The sequence below is a fragment of the Ranitomeya imitator genome, chromosome 1 (genome assembly GCF_032444005.1).
Source record: "Ranitomeya imitator isolate aRanImi1 chromosome 1, aRanImi1.pri, whole genome shotgun sequence".
Taxonomy (NCBI): domain Eukaryota; kingdom Metazoa; phylum Chordata; class Amphibia; order Anura; family Dendrobatidae; genus Ranitomeya; species Ranitomeya imitator.
This window is the reverse complement of record NC_091282.1, coordinates 796,451,800-796,471,492: the sequence shown is the minus strand read 5'-3', so window position 1 is coordinate 796,471,492 and position 19,693 is coordinate 796,451,800. Positions and strand designations below refer to the sequence as shown.

The window sequence follows — 19,693 nt, the reverse complement described above, 5'->3', positions numbered from 1 at the left end:
GGACTTAGCTTCTTGCAGGAAGAGACAGGTCACCAGAAAGATCCAAGAACGAACTGAACCAGTACAGGAACATTGACAGCTGGCATGGAGTAACCATCTGAGTGGAGTTAAATAGAGAAGCCAGCCTAAGAATAACCTAGGTCACCTGTGGAAGGAACCTCAGAACCAGCAACTCCACTCACAGCCACCAGAGGGAGTCCATGGACAGAACTCGCCAAAGTACCATTCATGACCACAGGAGGGAGTTCGATAACAGAATTCACAACAGCGTCTATAAGACACCTATCCATTACTAACCCCATAGTGATATTGTATAAAAACACAGACACCCAGATTAAAGTCCTTTGTTTGAAATAATCACAGACTCCTTAATTGAATCTACATTTACCATACTTACTGAATGCCTAATCCCCGACACCCTCGTCTCCTGCAAACAATCAAAAAATAATAAACCAACATATAATACTATCCTGTCCAGCGTAGTCCATTTAATACTGAGTGTCCCACGGCGATCTCACGTGTAGAACAGTCACATTGGGAGATGTGACCGCTCTACCCAGCCTCCGACGATACACTGACAGGAGGTGATCGCTCCCACAGTGTATCACTGCGCTGACGTGAGAGTTCACCGGAGTTCATTTGCTCATATGCTCTCACTTCTACCGCTGTGTGACAACTTTCTCACGCAGCGGTGCAGTGAGAGCACCGGAGCTGATCAGCTGATGAACTCCGGTGAACTCTCACAGCAGCTCAGTGATACACTGTGGGAGCGATTACCTCCTATCAGTGTATCGCTGGAGGCCAGTCACACCGAGATGTGACTGTTCTACACATGAGATCGCCGTGGGACACTCAGTATTAAATGGAGTACGGCGGAAAGGTGAGTATATGTTGGTTTATTGTTTTTGATTGTTTGCAGGAGACAAAGGCATCAGGGATTAGGTGTTCGGTGAGTATGTATTTTGTATATGAATATGTATGTAATTATGTAAATGTTTTGATTTTTTTTTTACAATTAAACACAGGTGCTGTATGATGAGACTATTCTCCCATCATCAGCTCATGCTGTCTCTGCTATATGTGACAAAAGACGTAGCAGGATGGGAGTAGTAGTCCCATCAGACAACGCCTAAGTACAATCACTATGGGCTGTTCGTCGCATGAGTACACACACATGTAGACACAGACACCAACACACAGATTCTCTGTCCACACACATATTCTCCGCCCACACACTCTTCCTCCTTCTGACATTTCTTTTGACAATTTGCAGCGTTTTTGGCAGTATATATGCAGCAAATACGCAAAGCTTTTTACTCCTACGGTTTTGCAGCAGATTTGACTCACTCAATTGAAGTCAATGAGTCAAAAACGCTGCAGAAACGCAAAAAGAATTGACATCCTGCAGATAATAAAATGCTGCAATTACGGACAGAAATTTACTGATCATGTGCACAACACTTCAAGATTGTCATTGTATTACCTTGCATAAGTATTCCATTGCGTTTTTGAACCATTTACGTGTGTAAAAAAATGCATTAAAAGCGCATCGTGTGCACATTGCCTAAAGATCAGCGGCGAAGTGTTAAAGGGGCCGTCCAGTTCCAAACACGGTGGGTGTATTACACATCCAGCACCTGCCTCCAACAACAGCAATCAGAGCTGGCTCCAATCAAATTTAACCACTTTACCGCAGCAGTATCCACGCTGTGCAGTGATGAGGCAGTGACCCAGGAAAGTTCCCAAACAAAAGTCTCTTTAGTGCTCAACTCACAAAAATACACAGGACACGATATCCTCAGACCAGGTGTTGTGGATAACTGCACCGCCGTGTACGCTGTGGGTGCCAGGCCTTTCAGCTCCCTTGGCTGTTTGGCTCCGCTTGCCTGTGTTGCCTCACACAGGTGGAGCTCTGCATAGCCTTCTGCTCTGCACGCTTGCAAACCCAAAATGACATTGACACACCCAAACCCTTTACTGCAGGGCTTTTAATTGGAATCTGTGGCCTTCGGTCACATGGAAAACCCGCAAGGAAAGAAACGTTCTACCCCACTACCATCCTGCAGTCCGTTTTAAGAAAAACTGCTTGGCTTTCATTTTTTAATCTGCCCTGGACAAATAGCTTGTCCAAGACCAACACTCACTTCTAGTATGCATTGCAATCACAGCTACGCCTGTGATTGCAATGCACTCCTATAGCCTCAATATGCCTCCATGCGCTTCCTGGGGGGAACACACAGCGACCCTCACATGTGACACCGGTCACTGCCTCACAACCCTTTAAAGGGAACCTGTCACCCCCCCAGGCGTTTGTAACTAAAAGAGCCACCTTGTGCAGCACTAATGCTGCATTCTGACAAGGTGGCTCTTTTAGTTATGCATCTTGCACACGCTGAAATAAACACTTATAAAATGTGCCCCCTCATTCCGTGAAATTGCCAGGGAGGCGGGTCTTTCCCCCCTAATTAGACGCAGCACAGCCGTCATTCATACCCCCTTGGCGCCGGGCGCCGCCTCCTCGGCGTTGTTTGAATCTGTCCCGGAGCCTGCGCTGTTATGTTATCCCTTGGGCATGTGTAGTTAGCACTGCCCGTCTTCTGACATCATTTGATGTCAGGCTGACTGCGCCTGTGCGGCCGCGCTGCCCGAGATCCCGCCCCGCAGTGTCTTCTGATTTATTCATACTGCGGGGCTGGGATTCATGGGCATGCGACTGTGCGGCGCATGCCACGGTGATTAGGGATCAGCTGACGCCGCACAGTCTGAAGAAGGCGGAGGGAGATGAGTGAGAGGCGAAGATATGCACTGCGCATGCCCATGAATCCCAGCCCTGCAGTATGAATAAATCAAAAGACATTTTCCCTTTAATGCCAATGTCGATCTCTGATGGCTGCATTTAAGTCGTGCACAGATAGGTACTACAAAGGACACTTCACTATCAGCTCTCCCTCCTGGAAACCGATTGTGGGGTACTAATGAGATGTCGTGGCATGCAAGGGCATCCCGAAGGCCCCCTAGCACCATCTTGGTGCTCCCATGAAATCCAGCCATAATACATTGATTTTCACTTTACACTGTAAGGGTAAGTTCACACTGTGCCTTTTTGCTGCATTTTTTTTCTGCAGCAAAACCTGATTTCTTGGCAGGAAAGAAGCTGCTGCAAAAACGCATGTTTTGTTGCTATCTTGTGTCTCTTTAGGCATGCTAATAAAGTTGAGTACCCCAAGACAGAAAAAAACTACTTCCTGTAGAAGCATACCTCTAGAGCAGGGATGAGGAACCTTTATTCTGCCAAGGGCCATTTGGAATTTAATAATAGCGTTCGGGGGACATATAAAATTATTAACATTAGCCAACTATATTTATTCAAACATTTAAATAACTCCCACCTAATGTGATGGCTATATAGTATACTATAATATCACTATAAGGTAATGGCATACTATAATATCGCTATAATGTAACACTATTTTATAATACCGCCACTATGCTATAATAACATGAGATCACATCTCCAGCACCAATGACCCTGTAGACCCCACTTCTCGGGTGTCAATGTCAGTTTGGCTGTTAACCTCTTTCCTCACCTCTACACATAATATAAACCAGGCAGCAGCCGGCGGTCACAACCTCCTCCTTCCCCATCTACGTTTGATGAATGAGTGCACACCCGTTTGGGGTGACCCTGCAGGCCTCTGACCTCATAGCGCTCTGTGCACTAAGGGTATGTGTCCACGTTCAGGATTGCATCAGGATTCGGTCAGGATTTTTCATCAGTATTTGTAAGCCAAAACCAGGAGTGGGTGATAAATGCAAAAGTGGAGCATATGTTTCTATTATACTTTTCCTCTAATTGTTCCACTCCTGGTTTTGGCTTACAAATACTGATGAAAAATCCTGACCAAATCCTGATGCAATCCTGAACGTGGACACATACCCTTAGGCTACTTTCACACATCAGGTTTTTGGTGAGAGAGAGAGAGAAAGAGAGATATGTCCAGGCAGAATGAGAGAGAGATATGTCCAGGCAGAATGAGAGAGAGAGATATGTTTGGGGGGAGGGGGAGAGAGAGAGAGAGAGAGCGAGAGAGAGAGAGACGGGGGAGAGAGAGACGGGGGAGAGAGAGAGAGATAGAGAGATTTTTTTCGCCGCACAAAAAAACGTTCCGAGAGAGAGAGAGAGAGATGTTTTTCGCCGCACGAAAAAACGTTCCTCTGGACGTTTTCTCCGTCCGCCGTAAACGACTATTTGGACGGATCCGGAAAAAAGCGGATGAAACGTGTAGCCATCAGGCACAGCCCAGCACTAATACAACTCTATGAGAAAAAAAACGGATCCGGTGTAAAAAAAAAAAAAAAATGGATCCGTTTTTTTCAAGACTTGCCGGATTGTGCCTGAAACAAAAAACCTGATGTGTGAAAGTAGCCTTAGTGGGGGTCCCGGCCTGGGCTCATCAGGCAAAGCAGTGGCGGCTCCGGTGAGACATGAGCCCTGCTGTTGGTCACCTTACCTGCAGCTCCTCCCAACTCCTTCCCTACTAAGACAACGACACACCATAACCCGCTCGCTCTGACATATATTACATAGATAGAATAATAGCTGGAAATTCAGCAGCCGCGTACTGTAAAATCACAGCAGGAGCTGACAGGATAGAAGAGATGGATTACATACAGTAAATACACATAGAATAGACAGATATACAGATGTACAGTGGGGCAAAAAAGTATTTAGTCAGTCAGCAATAGTGCAAGTTCCACCACTTAAAAAGATGAGAGGCGTCTGTAATTTACATCATAGGTAGACCTCAACTATGGGAGACAAACTGAAAAAAAAAAAAATCCAGAAAATCACATTGTCTGTTTTTTATCATTTTTTTTGCATATTATGGTGGAAAATAAGTATTTGGTCAGAAACAATCAAGATTTCTGGCTCTCACAGACCTGTAACTTCTTCTTTAAGAGTCTCCTCTTTCCTCCACTCATTACCTGTAGTAATGGCACCTGTTTAAACTTGTTATCAGTATAAAAAGACACCTGTGCACACCCTCAAACAGTCTAACTCCAAACTCCACTATGGTGAAGACCAAAGAGCTGTCAAAGGACACCAGAAACAAAATTGTAGCCCTGCACCAGGCTGGGAAGACTGAATCTGCAATAGCCAACCAGCTTGGAGTGAAGAAATCAACAGTGGGAGCAATAATTAGAAAATGGAAGACATACAAGACCACTGATAATCTCCCTCGATCTGGGGCTCCACGCAAAATCCCACCCCGTGGGGTCAGAATGATCACAAGAACGGTGAGCAAAAATCCCAGAACCACGCGGGGGGACCTAGTGAATGAACTGCAGAGAGCTGGGACCAATGTAACAAGGCCTACCATAAGTAACACACTACGCCACCATGGACTCAGATCCTGCAGTGCCAGACGTGTCCCACTGCTTAAGCCAGTACATGTCCGGGCCCGTCTGAAGTTTGCTAGAGAGCATTTGGATGATCCAGAGGAGTTTTGGGAGAATGTCCTATGGTCTGATGAAACCAAACTGGAACTGTTTGGTAGAAACACAACTTGTCGTGTTTGGAGGAAAAAGAATACTGAGTTGCATCCATCAAACACCATACCTACTGTAAAGCATGGTGGTGGAAACATCATGCTTTGGGGCTGTTTCTCTGCAAAGGGGCCAGGACGACTGATCCGGGTACATGAAAGAATGAATGGGGCCATGTATCGTGAGATTTTGAGTGCAAACCTCCTTCCACCAGCAAAGGCATTGAAGATGAAACGTGGCTGGGTCTTTCAACATGACAATGATCCAAAGCACACCGCCAGGGCAACGAAGGAGTGGCTTCGTAAGAAGCATTTCAAGGTCCTGGAGTGGCCTAGCCAGTCTCCAGATCTCAACCCTATAGAAAACCTTTGGAGGGAGTTGAAAGTCCGTGTTGCCAAGCGAAAAGCCAAAAACATCACTGCTCTAGAGGAGATCTGCATGTAGGAATGGGCCAACATACCAACAACAGTGTGTGGCAACCTTGTGAAGACTTACAGAAAACGTTTGACCTCTGTCATTGCCAACAAAGGATATATTACAAAGTATTGAGATGAAATTTTGTTTCTGACCAAATACTTATTTTCCACTATAATATGCAAATAAAATGTTAAAAAAACAGACAATGTGATTTTCTGGATTTTTTTTCCTCAGTTTGTCTCCCCATAGTTGAGGTCTACCTATGATGTAAATTACAGACACCTCTCATCTTTTTAAGTGGTGGAACTTGCACTATTGCTGACTGACTAAATACTTTTTTGCCCCACTGTATGTGACAAACACAATTAGTACAGTGTGTGTGTGTGTGCGTGCGTGCGTGCGTGCGTGTGTGTGCATGCAGCTTACTGGACATGTATTTAATTAATAAAAGATGATTTTTCTCAAAAAATTTGCATGGGCTCCCACGTAATTTTCTTAACCAGCAGAGGGAAAGCCGACTGCTGGGGGCAGATGTTTATAGCCTGGGAAGGGGGTAATACTGATGGAGCTTCCCAGGCTATTAATATCAGCTCACAGATGTATACTTAGCCTTTACTGGCTATTAAAATGGGGGACCAAAAAAAATTACGTAGGGTATCCCTATAATTAATAACCAGCAAAGGCTATGCAGACAGGCTATGCAGCAGCTGCCAAGGCAAATAAGATCATGGGGTGCATTAAAAGAGGTCTGGATACACATGATGAGAGCATTATACTGCCTCTGTACAAATCTCTGGTTAGAGCGCACATGGAGTACAGTATACAGTTTTGGGCACCGGTGCTCAGGGAGGATATAATGGAACTAGAGCGAGTACAAAGGAGGGCAACAAAATTAATAAAGGGGATGGGAGAACTACAATACCCAGAGAGATTAGCAAAATTAGGATTATTTAGTCTAGAAAAAAAGACGACTGAGGTGCGATCTAATAACCATGTAGAAGTATATAAGGGGACAATATAAATATCCCTCCGAGGATCTGATTATACCAAGGAAGGTGACGGTCGCAAGGGGGCATTCTCTGCGTCTGGAGGAGAGAAGGTTTTTCCACCAACATAGAAGAGGATTCTTTACTGTTAGGGCAGAGAGAATCTGGAATTCCTTGCCTGAGGAGGTGGTGATGGTGAACTCAGTTGAGGGGTTCAAGAGCGGCCATGATGTCTTCCTGGAGCGTAACAATATTATATCTTACAATTATTAGGTTCTTTAGAAGGACGTACATCTTGGGATTTATTCTGAAGGAATATAGGTTGAACTGGATGGACAAATGTCTTTTTCTCTCTTCCCACTTGCCCTGTAGCGGTGGCAAGTGAGGTGATAGTGGGGTGGGTTGATGTCACCTTTGTATTGTCAGGTGACATCAAGCCCCAAGGTTAGTAATGTTAGTCAATAAGACGCCCCCATTACTCACCCCATAGTCACATTGTAAGAAAGCACAGACACCCAGAAAAAAAGTCCTTTCATTGAAAGAATGACACTGACAAAATTCTTAATTAAACCATACTTACAACCTTGCCTAATTCCACTGAAGCCCCCGTTCTCCTGTAATAAACCAAAAATAAAAAACAGCAATATCACTCACCTGTTGGTCGTTCTGTCACATGCCGTAATCTATGTCTGGGAGATAAATAGTTTTCAACCTGGACGGTGCCAAGATGCGACTGTCCAGACTGAGAACCACTGCTGAATGAGCTGCTGTGAGCGCAGCCTCAGTGATCATTGGTGACATCATAGAGGTTACCTCCGGTCACTGAGGCTCCATTCCCAGCTGGGCTGAACTGTGGTGACCTCGGTGAGAGCCACCGTGAGAAAGTCGCACGGTGCAGAGGCGAGTTCACTGAAGTGAAATTCTCCAGGTGAACTCGCCCTTGCACTGTGCGAGTTTCTCATGGTGCTAGCGGGGATCTCACCAAGGTCACCGAAGTTCAGCCCTACTGGGAACGCAGCCTCACTGACCGGCAGTAACCTAGATGACATCACCGCCAGTCACTGAGGCTGAGCTCGCACAGCTCTTTCATCAGTGGTTCTCAGCCTGGATGGTCGCATCTTGGCACCATCCAGGTTGAAAACTATTAATCTCCCAGACATGGATTACGCCTTGGGACAGAACGACGGACAGGTGAGGGATATTATTGTTTTTAATTTTAGTTTTATTACAGGAGACGAGGGCTTCGGAGGAATTAGGCGTTAGGTGAGTATAACTGTTTGTTATTTTTAAATAAAAATTGAATACTGTGTTTAGTCTTATTTCTAATAAAATACTTTATTCTGGCTGTGCTTTATTTACTATGTAACTATAGGATAAGTAATGGAGAGGTGTCTTATAGACACCTCTCCATTACTAATCCGTGGGCTTGATGTCACCAGACAATACAAAGGTGACATCAACCCCACTAGTATTACCCCAGTTGGCACCGCTACAGGGCAAGTGGGAAGAGTCGGGCAAAGCGCCAGAATTGGCGCATCTAATAGATGTGCCTTTTCTCAGCAGTTGCGGGCTGATATTTTTAGGCTGGGGTTGTCAATATCCATGGTCCCTTACCAGCCTGAGAATACCATACCCCAGCTGTCTGCTTCAGCAAGGCTAGTTGTCAAAAATGAGGGGGGACCCCACGCCATTTAAAAAAAAAAAAAAATGATTTATTTAAATAATTAAAAAAACAGCATGGGGACCCCTCTATTCTTGATAACCAACCTTGCTGAAGCTGACGGATGAGGGTTACAGCCCCCGCTGTGAGTTTTGCCTGGCTTGTTATAAAAAATAGGGGAGAACTCACGCAGATTTTTTACATTATTTATTTACAGTGCAGGAGCGGCTGATGAATACTCCCATCTGCTGCTCCTGCTCTCGCTGTTATTAGCGGTAGCAGGTTTTGGATGAAGGGAGCTGTAAGTCCCATCAGCTGACACCAGTGACCGGAGGTAAACTTTATACCTCCGATCACAGCTGAGTGCTCACGCTGGCTTTTGACAGCGTGGGAACCGCAACTCTCTGACCGGTGGGGTTGATTTCACTGCCGAACAGAAGCAATGGTTGCCGGGCTGTCATGCGTATAACAGCATGTCGAACATTGTATTGTCTGGTCCCCCCATTCAAGTGAATGGGGTTCGGGTCTGCTCTGCTTGATGACAGGCTGTATGGACGCATCATGCAGCCTGCCATCTAAATATAGCAGAGCCGACCGTGATGTCACATCCTGCTGTCCTTGACTTTTCTGCAGCAAATACGCTGCAAAAAAAAGGCAACATGCGTATTTGCAGTGTTTTTTCAACATTCATTCAAGTCAATGGATGAAAAACACTGAAAAAAAAAACGCTGAAAGTAGTGACATTACTCGATGTAAAAAAAAAAAAAACGCTGCAAAGCACAAAATCCTGATGCTTTTGCTGGTAATGTAAATTAGCTGAAAATTAGCATAAAAAAACGCAGCAAAAACACTCAGTGTGAACTTACCCTAAAACTGAAGAATTATGATGAAATGATCACAGGTTTAATAGGGAGGGCTACAAAAAAAATAATTAAAAAAAAATAAAAATATAAAATCACCCCCTTTATTTGGATTATTCACCGTGTTCGTAAAGTCTGGCTGATGGAAATCTAAAACGTACCTGTTTGTAAACTGCGTTGAGAAAAGAAATTTTAAAACGTGCCAAGTGTTGGTCGCCGCACATTCCCCAAAAAATGCAATATAGAAAAAGTATTAAGTTGCATGTACCCCAAAAAGTGACGTAAAGAGGGCCTCACACGTCTACACTGTTGAAAATTATTATTATTTTCTCACAAAGTTATTTTTTTCATATATAATTATTGTTAACAGGTTTTTCTTTATTGCACAACAACCTATGTAAAAGTTAAAGCCCAAAAAAACAAGAGCAGAATTTTTTTCTATTTGCCATTTAAGCAGACTAGGATTTTTTTTATGCATTTCTCTGTACATTGTCTGGTAAAGTGAAAACTAGAACTCCTCCATTAACAAACAAGCCCGCATATGGTTAGGTCAATGGAAAAATAAGAAAAGAATTAAAATAGATCATGACTCTTGAAAGACGGGTGAGTTAAAAGATAGAAAAAATTAAAAAATATTATATATATATATATATATATATACACACATAGATAGATAGATAGATAGATAGATAGATAGATAGATAGATAGACAGACAGACAGACACATATATACACAGGGGTGACCATACTGCAGGTATGGATCACCATACCAGGACCTCTGGAGCCGGGGAGATACTTACTACAGCACTTCGTGCAGCGTGAGGATGTTGGGGTGCGGGCTGAGTCTTCGCAGCGCCTGGATCTCCCTCACGTTGTTCACTTGCTCGACGCTGTTGATGAACAGATTGTATTAGTATCACATAACGCACGGCTTCCACAACTTACACATCTATGGTCGTTATCCATTAAATGTGTACTTGGGATCAAAAGGAAAAAAAAGACAGATATGAAACAAATAATGCACATAAAATACAGTAATACAAAAATAACCAAATGTAACCCCTTCCCCCGGATTTATTTAGGTCTCTCCGTATATAGGCTGCTGTATAGGGCCATCCTGGAGGCCACTGGAAGTCTCTGGCTGCTGTAACAATTGCATCACAGAGGGACGAGGAGCTGAGAGATGGAAACTGCTCCATCTAAACATTAAACGGCCTGGATCGGTGGACTCTCTGATCTTGGATGCTGAGGCAGGAGCCTGGCATCCATTATACCAAGCATTGGAGGCCGGAACTGGGCTTTTAAGGCAGTCTCTAAATATCTGCAGCGCCCATTTAGGTAGGACATTGATGCCAGTTGTGTTTGCAGCCTGCAACCCCACTCAATAATGGCTGAGCATCAGGAGTGTCACAATCCAGATCTCCAGCATTTACTATAGATGGATATTGGAATCTCATGTTTGCCTGCTATTGCATTCTGCTGTGGATTTTACCTGTGCGTGCAATTCAGCAGGTAAAATCTGCAGCGTTCCCATCATCCGGTCCTGCTGGCAGCGATGGTGTCAGGTGCACAGGACGCGGCAGGTGCATAAGATGACACTCTAGTCATCGGCCCGTGTGCAGGAGACACTGCCACCTGCTGGTTAAAGTGAGGTATGACATCAGACAACATGGGGATGTGCGCTACTGGTTTGTGTGGCGGTATACTATTCACTGCGATGCTTTGTCTGGTAATCCGCTGGTCACATCGGGGCTCAGAGAGGTCCATAATCAACAAGTGCTCTATGCGATTCGGGTATGCTAAACTTTAGTCATGAACATACCCAGAACGCAATGTCCTCTATCTTGAATGGTATTTCTCATGGCTCTACCTTTAAGCAATACATTTTAAACATTTTTTTGGCTCTGGATTGTTAACTTCACCACTAAAGAAAACGTTTTATGAGTTAGTGAGGCTGGATTCTCTGCATTTCCACTGATATCACTGGCGTCCAGGCAGAAACGCCCCCCTGCTCCGGACCATATGGAAAGGCTAATGCTGGTGAGCTGGATCCTTTTCTACTTCTTATGTCAAAAACGTAGCCCAGGACAACCCAAAAGGAATGGCCTCTTTATAAAAATACTTCCTTAAAGAATTGTGAATAGTTTTCTTTGCCATAAATCAATAGGACACATGAAAGTCAGACGTTTTGTAATATACTTTATGAGTTAAGTCTGCTTCTTTCTCCTCCACTACTGATCACTCATTCTCAAAATTCTCAACTGACGGGAAGAATCCATCTTCAGTGAACATTATTCAGATAGGAGAGGACAGTTGGTGCTTAGAAAGTTCTATGGAGAAGTGTAACCATCATTTCAGGAGAACTTGAAACAGAATGTCTTTGTCGGCCTCCTCCTTGCATCTCCATTGAACTTTATGAGCACCAACTGTCATCTATCTCTGTCTTCCCTGAGTAAAGATTTTTTTCCCCAGGAACTGAGTGTGAAAAATTAATCTAGGGGCAGATTTTCCTGATGAGATTCCTAACGTTTCTCATTTCCATGCATACGATTGACTAATGGGAAAAAAAAAAAGAAAATGGACTTTATTCTTCAAAATCTCTGAAGCGTTTGCGGTGGTACATACATCTGGAAATATGCTCAATCATCTCTCTAACCGCTTGGTACGGCAGATTTACCAAGGAGACGGCTGTCCATGGATGAAGTCTTTAATACGCAGGCGCTAAACGTGTGCAGGAGATCCCGCTGCCCGTACCTGCGCTGTAAGACGCTGATCAATGATCAGAAGAGGTGAACAAAAAAGTGGTCACGTGGGTAAATCTGCTGCCAATCGCAGCGGCGTACGACACACGTACCTTTTGTACAGCTGCTTCATCTTCTTGCACGCGTAGTAATGTCCATCTTTTAAGCTCTGCGTCTTCACAACTTCAGAAAATGTCCCTTCTCCGATTTTCTGAATCGTTTTATATCCTGAATTTAAAAAAAAAATTCATCAAAATTAAAGAAAAAAAAAAATCAGATTTCTGCTTGTTTATTGTTACTGTACAGCAGCGCATTGTGGGAATTTAGAGGTCAGGTACACAAATCGAAACCTACAGAACATATGAATGACAGCAGGAAAGACCTAATCTGCTGTCTGTTACCAAGGGCAACCGGATTCCTTTATAAAAGGTCACCAAATGTATCACTTATCTCGTCAAAGTAAGGCCTCTTTCACACATCCGTGTCTCCGGACAGTTTTCACAAGTACCAGAGACACTGAAACACATAGACCCCTTTCAAAGGAATGGGTCTGTGCACACGTCAGTGTGTTTCCATGGACCGTGTGTCCGTCTGCCGCTAATAACAGTGACATCAGGAGGGATGATTGGGGTATTCATCAGCCGCCGCCTGCGCTAGAACTAAATGAATGAATGAAAAACCCGGCGTTGGTTCCCCCCCTATTTTCTTTAACCAACCAAGCAAAACTCACAGCGGGGGGCTGCAACTCTCAGCTGTCAGCAAGGTTGGTTATCAAGAATAGAGGGGTCCCCACGCTGGTTTTTATTTAACCCCTTTACCCCCAAGGGTGGTTTGCATGTTAATGACCGGGCCAATTTTTACAATTCTGACTACTGTCCCTTTATGAGGTTATCACTTTGGAACGCTTCAACGGATCCCGGTGATTCTGACAATGTTTTCTCGTGATATATTGCACTTTATGATAGTGGTAAAATTTCCTTGACGTTACTTGCGTTTATTTGTGAAAAAAAGGAAATTTGGCGAACATTTTGAAAATTTCGCAATTTTCCAACTTTGAATTTTCATGCCCTTAAATCCCAACGATATGTGACACAAAATACTTAATAAGTAACATTTCCCACATGTCTACTTTACATCAGCACAATTTTGGAACCAACATTTTTTTTTAGGGAGTTATAAGGGTTAAAAGTTGACCAGCAATTTCTCATTTTTACAACACCATTTTTTTTTTAGGGACCACATCACATTTGAAGTCATTTTGAGGGGTCTATATGATAGAAAAGACCCAAGTGTGACACCATTCTAAAATCTGCACCCCTCAAGATATGCAAACCCACATTCAAGAAGTTTATTAACCCTTCAGCTGTTTCACAGGAATTTTTGAAATGTTTAAAAAAAAAAATAAACATTTAACTTTTTTCACATAAACTATACTTCAGATCCAATTTGTTTTATCTTCCCAAGGGTAACAGGAGAAATTGGACACCAAAAGTTGTTGTCCAATTTTTCCTGAGTACACTGATACCCCATATGTGGGGGGAACCACCGTCTGGGCGCATGGCAGAGCTCGGAATGGAAGGAGCACTGTTTGGAATGCAGACTTACAGTTAGGTCCATATATATTTGGACAGAGACAACATTTTTCTAATTTTGGTTATAGACATTACCACAATGAATTTTAAACAAAACAATTCAGATGCAGTTGAAGTTCAGACTTTCAGCTTTTATTTGAGGGTATCCACATTAAAATTAGATGAAGGGTTTAGAAGTTTCAGCTCCTTAACATGTGCCTCCCTGTTTTTAAAGGGACCAAAAGTAATTGGACAATTGATTCCAAGGTTATTTCATGGACACGTGTGGGCAATCCCTTCGTTATTTCATTCTCAATTAAACAGATAAAAGGTTTGAAGTTCATTTGAGGTGTGGTGCTGCATTTGGAAGGTTTTGCTGTGAAGTAAACATGCGGTCAAAGGAGCTCTCCATGCAGGTGAAACAAGCCATCCTTAAGCTGCGAAAACAGAAAAAACCCATCCGAGAATTTGCTACAATATTAGGAGTGGCAAAATCTACAGTTTGGTACATCCTGAGAAAGAAAGAAAGCACTGGTGAACTCATCAATGCAAAAAGACCTGGGCGCCCACGGAAGACAACAGTGGTGGATGATCGCAGAATAATCTCCATAGTGAAGAGAAACCCCTTCACAACAGCCAACCAAGTGAACAACACTCTCCAGGAGGTAGGCGTATCAATATCCAAATCTACAATAAAGAGAAGACTGCGTGAAAGTAAATACAGAGGGTTCACTGCACGGTGCAGGCCACTCATAAGCATCAAGAATAAAAAGGCTAGACTGGACTTTGCCAAAAAACATCTAAAAAAGCCAGCACAGTTCTGGAAGAACATTCTTTGGACAGATGAAACCAAGCTCAACCTCTACCAGAATGATGGAAAGAGAAAAGTATGGCAAAGGCGTGGTACAGCTCATGATCCAAAGCATACCACATCATCTGTAAAACACGGCGGAGGCAGTGTGATGGCTTGGGCATGCATGGCTGCCAGTGGCAATGGGTCACTAGTGATTATTGATGATGTGACACAGGACAGAAGCAGCCAAATGAATTCTGAGGTATTCGGAGCCGCCATACTGTGTGCTCAGATCCAGCCAAATGCAGCAAAACTGATTGGTCGTCATTTCATACTACAGATGGACAATGACCCAAAACACAAAGCCAAAGCAACCCAGGAGTTTATTAAAGCAAAGAAGTGGAATATTCTTGAATGGCCAAGTCAGTCACCTGATCTCAACCCAATTGAACAGCATCTCACTTGTTAAAGACTAAACTTCAGACAGAAAGGCCCACAAACAAACAGCAACTGAAAACCACCACAGTGAAGGCCTGGCAGACCATCAAAAAGGAGGAAACACAGCGTCTGGTGATGTCCATGAGTTCAAGACTTCAGGCAGTCATTGCCAACAAAGGGTTTTCAACCAAGTACTAGAAATCAACATTTTATTTAAAATTATTGAATCTGTCCAATTACTTTTGGTCCCTTTAAAAACAGGGTGGCACATGTTAAGGAGCTGAAACTCCTAAACCCTTCATCCAATTTTAATGTGGATACCCTCAAATGAAAGCTGAAAGTCTGAACTTCAACTGCATCTGAATTGTTTTGTTTAAAATTCATTGTGGTAATGTCTATAACCAAAATTAGAAAAATGTTGTCTCTGTCCAAATATATATGGACCTAACTGTAGATGGAATGGTCTGCAGGCGTCACATTGCGTTTTCAGAGCCCCTGATGTACCTAAACAGTAGAAACCCCCCACAAGTGACCACATATTGGAAACTAGACCCCCAAGGAACTTATCTAGATGTGTTGTGAGAACTTTGAACCCCCAAGTGTTTCACTACAGTTTATAACGCAGAGACGTGAAAATAAAAAAACTTGTTTTTTCCACAAAAATGATTTTTTACCCCAAATTTTTTTTATTTATTTTTACAAAGGTAACAAGAGAAATTGGACTCCAAAAGTTGTTGTCCAATTTGTCCTGAGTACGCTGATACCCCATATGTTGGGGTAGACCCCTGTTTGGGTGCACGGGAGAGCTCGGAAGGGAAGAAGCACTGTTTTACTTTTTCAACGCTGAAATGGCTGGAATTGAGATCGGACGCCATTTCGCGTTTGGAGACCCCTGATGTGCCTAAACAGTGGAAACCCCCATATTCTAACTCCAACCCTAACCCCAACACACCCCTAACCATAACCCTAACCACACCCCTAACCCCAACACGCACCTAACCCTAATCCCAACCGTAAATGTAATCCAAACCCTAACTCTAACCCTAATGGGAAAATAGAAATAAATACATTTTTTTTGTTTTATTATTTTTCCCTAACTAAGGCGGTGATAATGGGGGGCTTGATTTACTATTTAGAGCGGATTTTTATGTTTGGCAGCCGTCACACACTAAAAGACGCTTTTTATTATAAAAAATATTTTTTGCGTTACCACATTTTGAGAGCTATAATTTTGCCATATTTTGGTCCACAGAGTCATGTGAGGTCTTGTTTTTTGCAGGACGAGTTGACGTTTTTATTGGTACTATTTTCGGGCACGTGACATTTTTTGATCGCTTTTTATTCCGATTTTTGTTAGGCAGAATGAACAAAAAACAGCAATTCATGAATTTCTTTTGGGGGGGTTTATACCGTTCCACGTTTGGTAAAATGGATAAAGCAGTTTTATTCTTCGGGTCAGTACGATTACAGCGATACCTCATTTATATCATTTTTTTATGTTTTGGCGCTTTTATACAATAAAAACTTTGCAAATCACTGTGTCAGATCCGCGATCTGACAGGCAGTGCAGGAGGCTTGCCGGTGCCTGCGGCGCTTTCCAGCCACCTCCCTGCAGGACCCGGAAGGCCCCCCGCGGCCATCTTGGATCCGGGGCCTGCAGGGAGGAGGACAGAGGAGACGCTCTGAACAACGCGATCACATCGTGTTGTATCGAGGGTCTCAGGGAAGCTCGCAGGGAGCCCCCTCTCTGCACGATGCTTCCCTATTACTTCCGGAACGTGTCCCGGGGGTTAATGTGCCGGGAACGGTACGTAACCGCTCATGGCACATAGTGCCGATTGTCAGCTGTAAAAATCAGCTGACACACGGCGGCGATCGGCCGCGCTCCCCCGTGAGCGCAGCTGATCGCACATGATGTACTATCCCGTCCCTGGGAATGAAGTCCCAGGTCACCTCGACGGAATAGTACATCAGATAGTGAGCCCGCATCAAAGCCGGGACATGTCAGCTGTTTTGAACAGCTGACATGTGCCCGTAATAGGCGCGGGCAGAATCGCGATCTGCCAGCACCTATTAACTAGTTAAATGCTGCTGTCAAACGCAGACAGCGGCATTTAACTACCGCATCCGGCCGGGCGGCCGGAAATGACGGCATCGCCGACCCCCGTCACATGATCGGGGGTCGGCGATGCTTCAGTATTGTTACCATAGAGGTCCTTGAGACCTCTATGGTTACTGATCCCCGGCAGCTGTGAGCGCCACCCTGTGGTCGGCGCTCACAGCACACCTCCATTTCTGCTACATAGCAGCGATCAGCAGATCGCTGCTATGTAGCAGAGCCGATCGGGTTGTGCCTGCTTCTAGCCTCCCATAGAGGCTATTGAAGCATGGCAAAAGTTAAAAAAAAAAAAAAGTTAAAAAAAATGTGAAAAAAATAAAAAAATATAAAAGTTTAAATCACCCCCCTTTCGCCCCAATCAAAATAAATCAATAATTAAAAAAATCAAATCTACACATATTTGGTATCGCCGCGCTCAGAATCGCCCGATCTATCAATTAAAAAAAAGCATTAACCTGATTGCTATACAGCGTAGCGAGAAAAAAATTTGAAACGCCAGAATTATGTTTTTTTGGTCGCCGCGACATTGCATTAAAATGCAATAACGGGTGAACAAAAGAACGTATCTGCACCAATATGCTATCATTAAAAATGTCATCTCGACACGCAAAAAATAAGCCCTCAACCGACCCCAGATCATGAAAAATGGAGACGCTACGAGTATCGGAAAATAGCGCAATTTTTTTTTTTTTTTAGCAAAGTTTGGAATTTTTTTTCACCACTTAGGTAAAAAATAAACTAGTCATGTTAGGTGTCTGTGAACTCGCAATGACCTGGAGAATCATAATGGCAGGTCAGTTTTAGCATTTAGTGAACCTAGCAAAAAAGCCAAACAAAAAACAAGTGTGGGACTGCACTTTTTTTGCAATTTCACCGCACTTGGAATTTTTTTCCCGTTTTCTAGTACACGACATGGTAAAACCAATGATGTCGTTCAAAAGTACAACTCGTCCCGCAAAAAATAAGCCCTCAGATGGCCAAATTGACGGAAAAATAAAAAAAGTTATGGCTCTGGGAAGGAGGGGAGTGAAAAACGAACACGGAAAAACGAAAAAATCCCAAGGCCATGAAGGGGTTAATATTTGTGCGGGGTTGATGTCACATTTGTATTGTCAGGTGACATCAAGCCCACCGGTTAGTAATGAAGAGGCGTCAATAAGACACCTATGCATTACTAATCCTATAGTTATATGGTAAATAAATACACAGCCAGAATAAAGTCCTTTAATTGAAAAAATGGCACAGACTCCTTCAATATTCTCAATTAAACCATACTTATGTCCTCGCCTAATTCATGCGAAGCCCTCGATCTCCTGTAATACAAGTGAAATACAAAAAAAAACAACAATGTACCATACCTGTCCGTTGTTCCGTCCCACGCCGTAATCCATGTCTGGGGGTTAAATGGACGGTGCCAAGATGCGAGCGTCCACGCTGAGAACCACGGGTGACTGAGCTGCTGCGAGGTCTGCAGACGTCTCCTCCTCAACACTCTGGTGTCCATTCTCCCAGCAGCAGTCGGACCCCCAGAGATCCTATGTGCTGTGGGCATATTCCGGAGCGGTGGAGGCAGAGCCCTGCGGCCCCCCAGCGCCTATGCTGAATATCAGGCCCCGGGAACGTCATGCATGTGAAGACATTGCGGGGGGCTGCACATCTCTGGCTCAGAGCCCCCCGGACTAGACACATGCCCGCTCCTAATCTTTTCGCTCAACTCTCCAACTTGCGGATTAACCCTTCTGTTTCTGGACATATTTAGTTCATTTCTTCTTACTTTTTTTTAAGTCGCGTTTTTCAAGTTTAATAAAGAAGCCAAACAGTAATATAAAAAAATAAATACAAATATTTAATTTTAAAAAAAAGCATGAAAAATGCAAATAAATTAAGACGAGAATTGTATTTTGTCATTAATTCTGCGCTCGGTGACGTTACACGTCGGTCACATGACCTGGTTCTGTGGAGCTGTCCCCCGCGGTGGCATATTACGTGTCGTCCTGTGGGGGGCGCAGTAACAATATGACTCTGACGGCTCCGCACTTGTTATTGTTGTGTTATAAGACCCCACACTCCAGGACAATGTCGGCGGCGGCACTTACTGTTCATGGCGCCGCCGTCACACGGAGCAGTCCGCCGCGCTCGGCTCTGGCATCGCTCCCCGTCACTCACACGCGGGACACGGAGTCTCCAGGAGAGCAGAGTCACGGCGCCATGTTTTGTGCTGGCGTCTCCTAGGCAACCGCACCTGCTCCGCACTCTGACACTACGGTCGGCCTCTACCGCCTCCCGTCACCAGGTCAACGTCAGCGCGTCACTGCGCATGCGTCATCACGGCTCAGCCCCGCCCACACTCCGTACTGTAGCGATGTCAGCAAGTCTGAGTGGAAAAGGAGAAATAGAAACGAAGTTATTTTAGTCTTGTATAATTACCGGTTATAACAAAGAGAAGGAAATAGAAAAATAAAATATATATTAGAAAATGAAAAAATTACGCCCAACGTGGGGCTCGAACCCACGACCCTGAGATTAAGAGTCTCATGCTCTACCGACTGAGCTAGCCGGGC

The 19,693-nt window shown here is 43.9% G+C and overlaps 1 protein-coding gene and 1 non-coding gene across 5 annotated transcripts in view; both read right to left on the bottom strand.

Annotated features, from left to right (window-relative positions):
* The window catches only part of MOK (MOK protein kinase), a 35,467-nt gene extending 16,020 nt beyond the window's left edge, over positions 1 to 19,447 (bottom strand). For 2 of the 4 annotated variants that reach the window (XM_069737947.1, XM_069737956.1), the window contains exons 1-3: positions 19,229 to 19,431; positions 12,325 to 12,439; positions 10,271 to 10,360 (exon numbers count right to left, since the gene is read on the bottom strand). In XM_069737947.1, the coding sequence (XP_069594048.1) occupies positions 10,271 to 10,360; positions 12,325 to 12,439; positions 19,229 to 19,235 (212 nt within the window). In that variant the 5' untranslated portion in view covers positions 19,236 to 19,431. Of the gene's footprint in view, positions 1 to 10,270; positions 10,361 to 12,324; positions 12,440 to 19,228 lie in introns of all 4 variants that reach the window. The other 2 variants (XM_069737928.1, XM_069737936.1) reach the window with 2 other exon arrangements.
* A 173-nt stretch (positions 19,448 to 19,620) lies between these two features.
* TRNAK-CUU (transfer RNA lysine (anticodon CUU)) lies at positions 19,621 to 19,693 on the bottom strand. Its single transcript has one exon. It is a non-coding gene; the product is annotated as a tRNA-Lys (tRNA).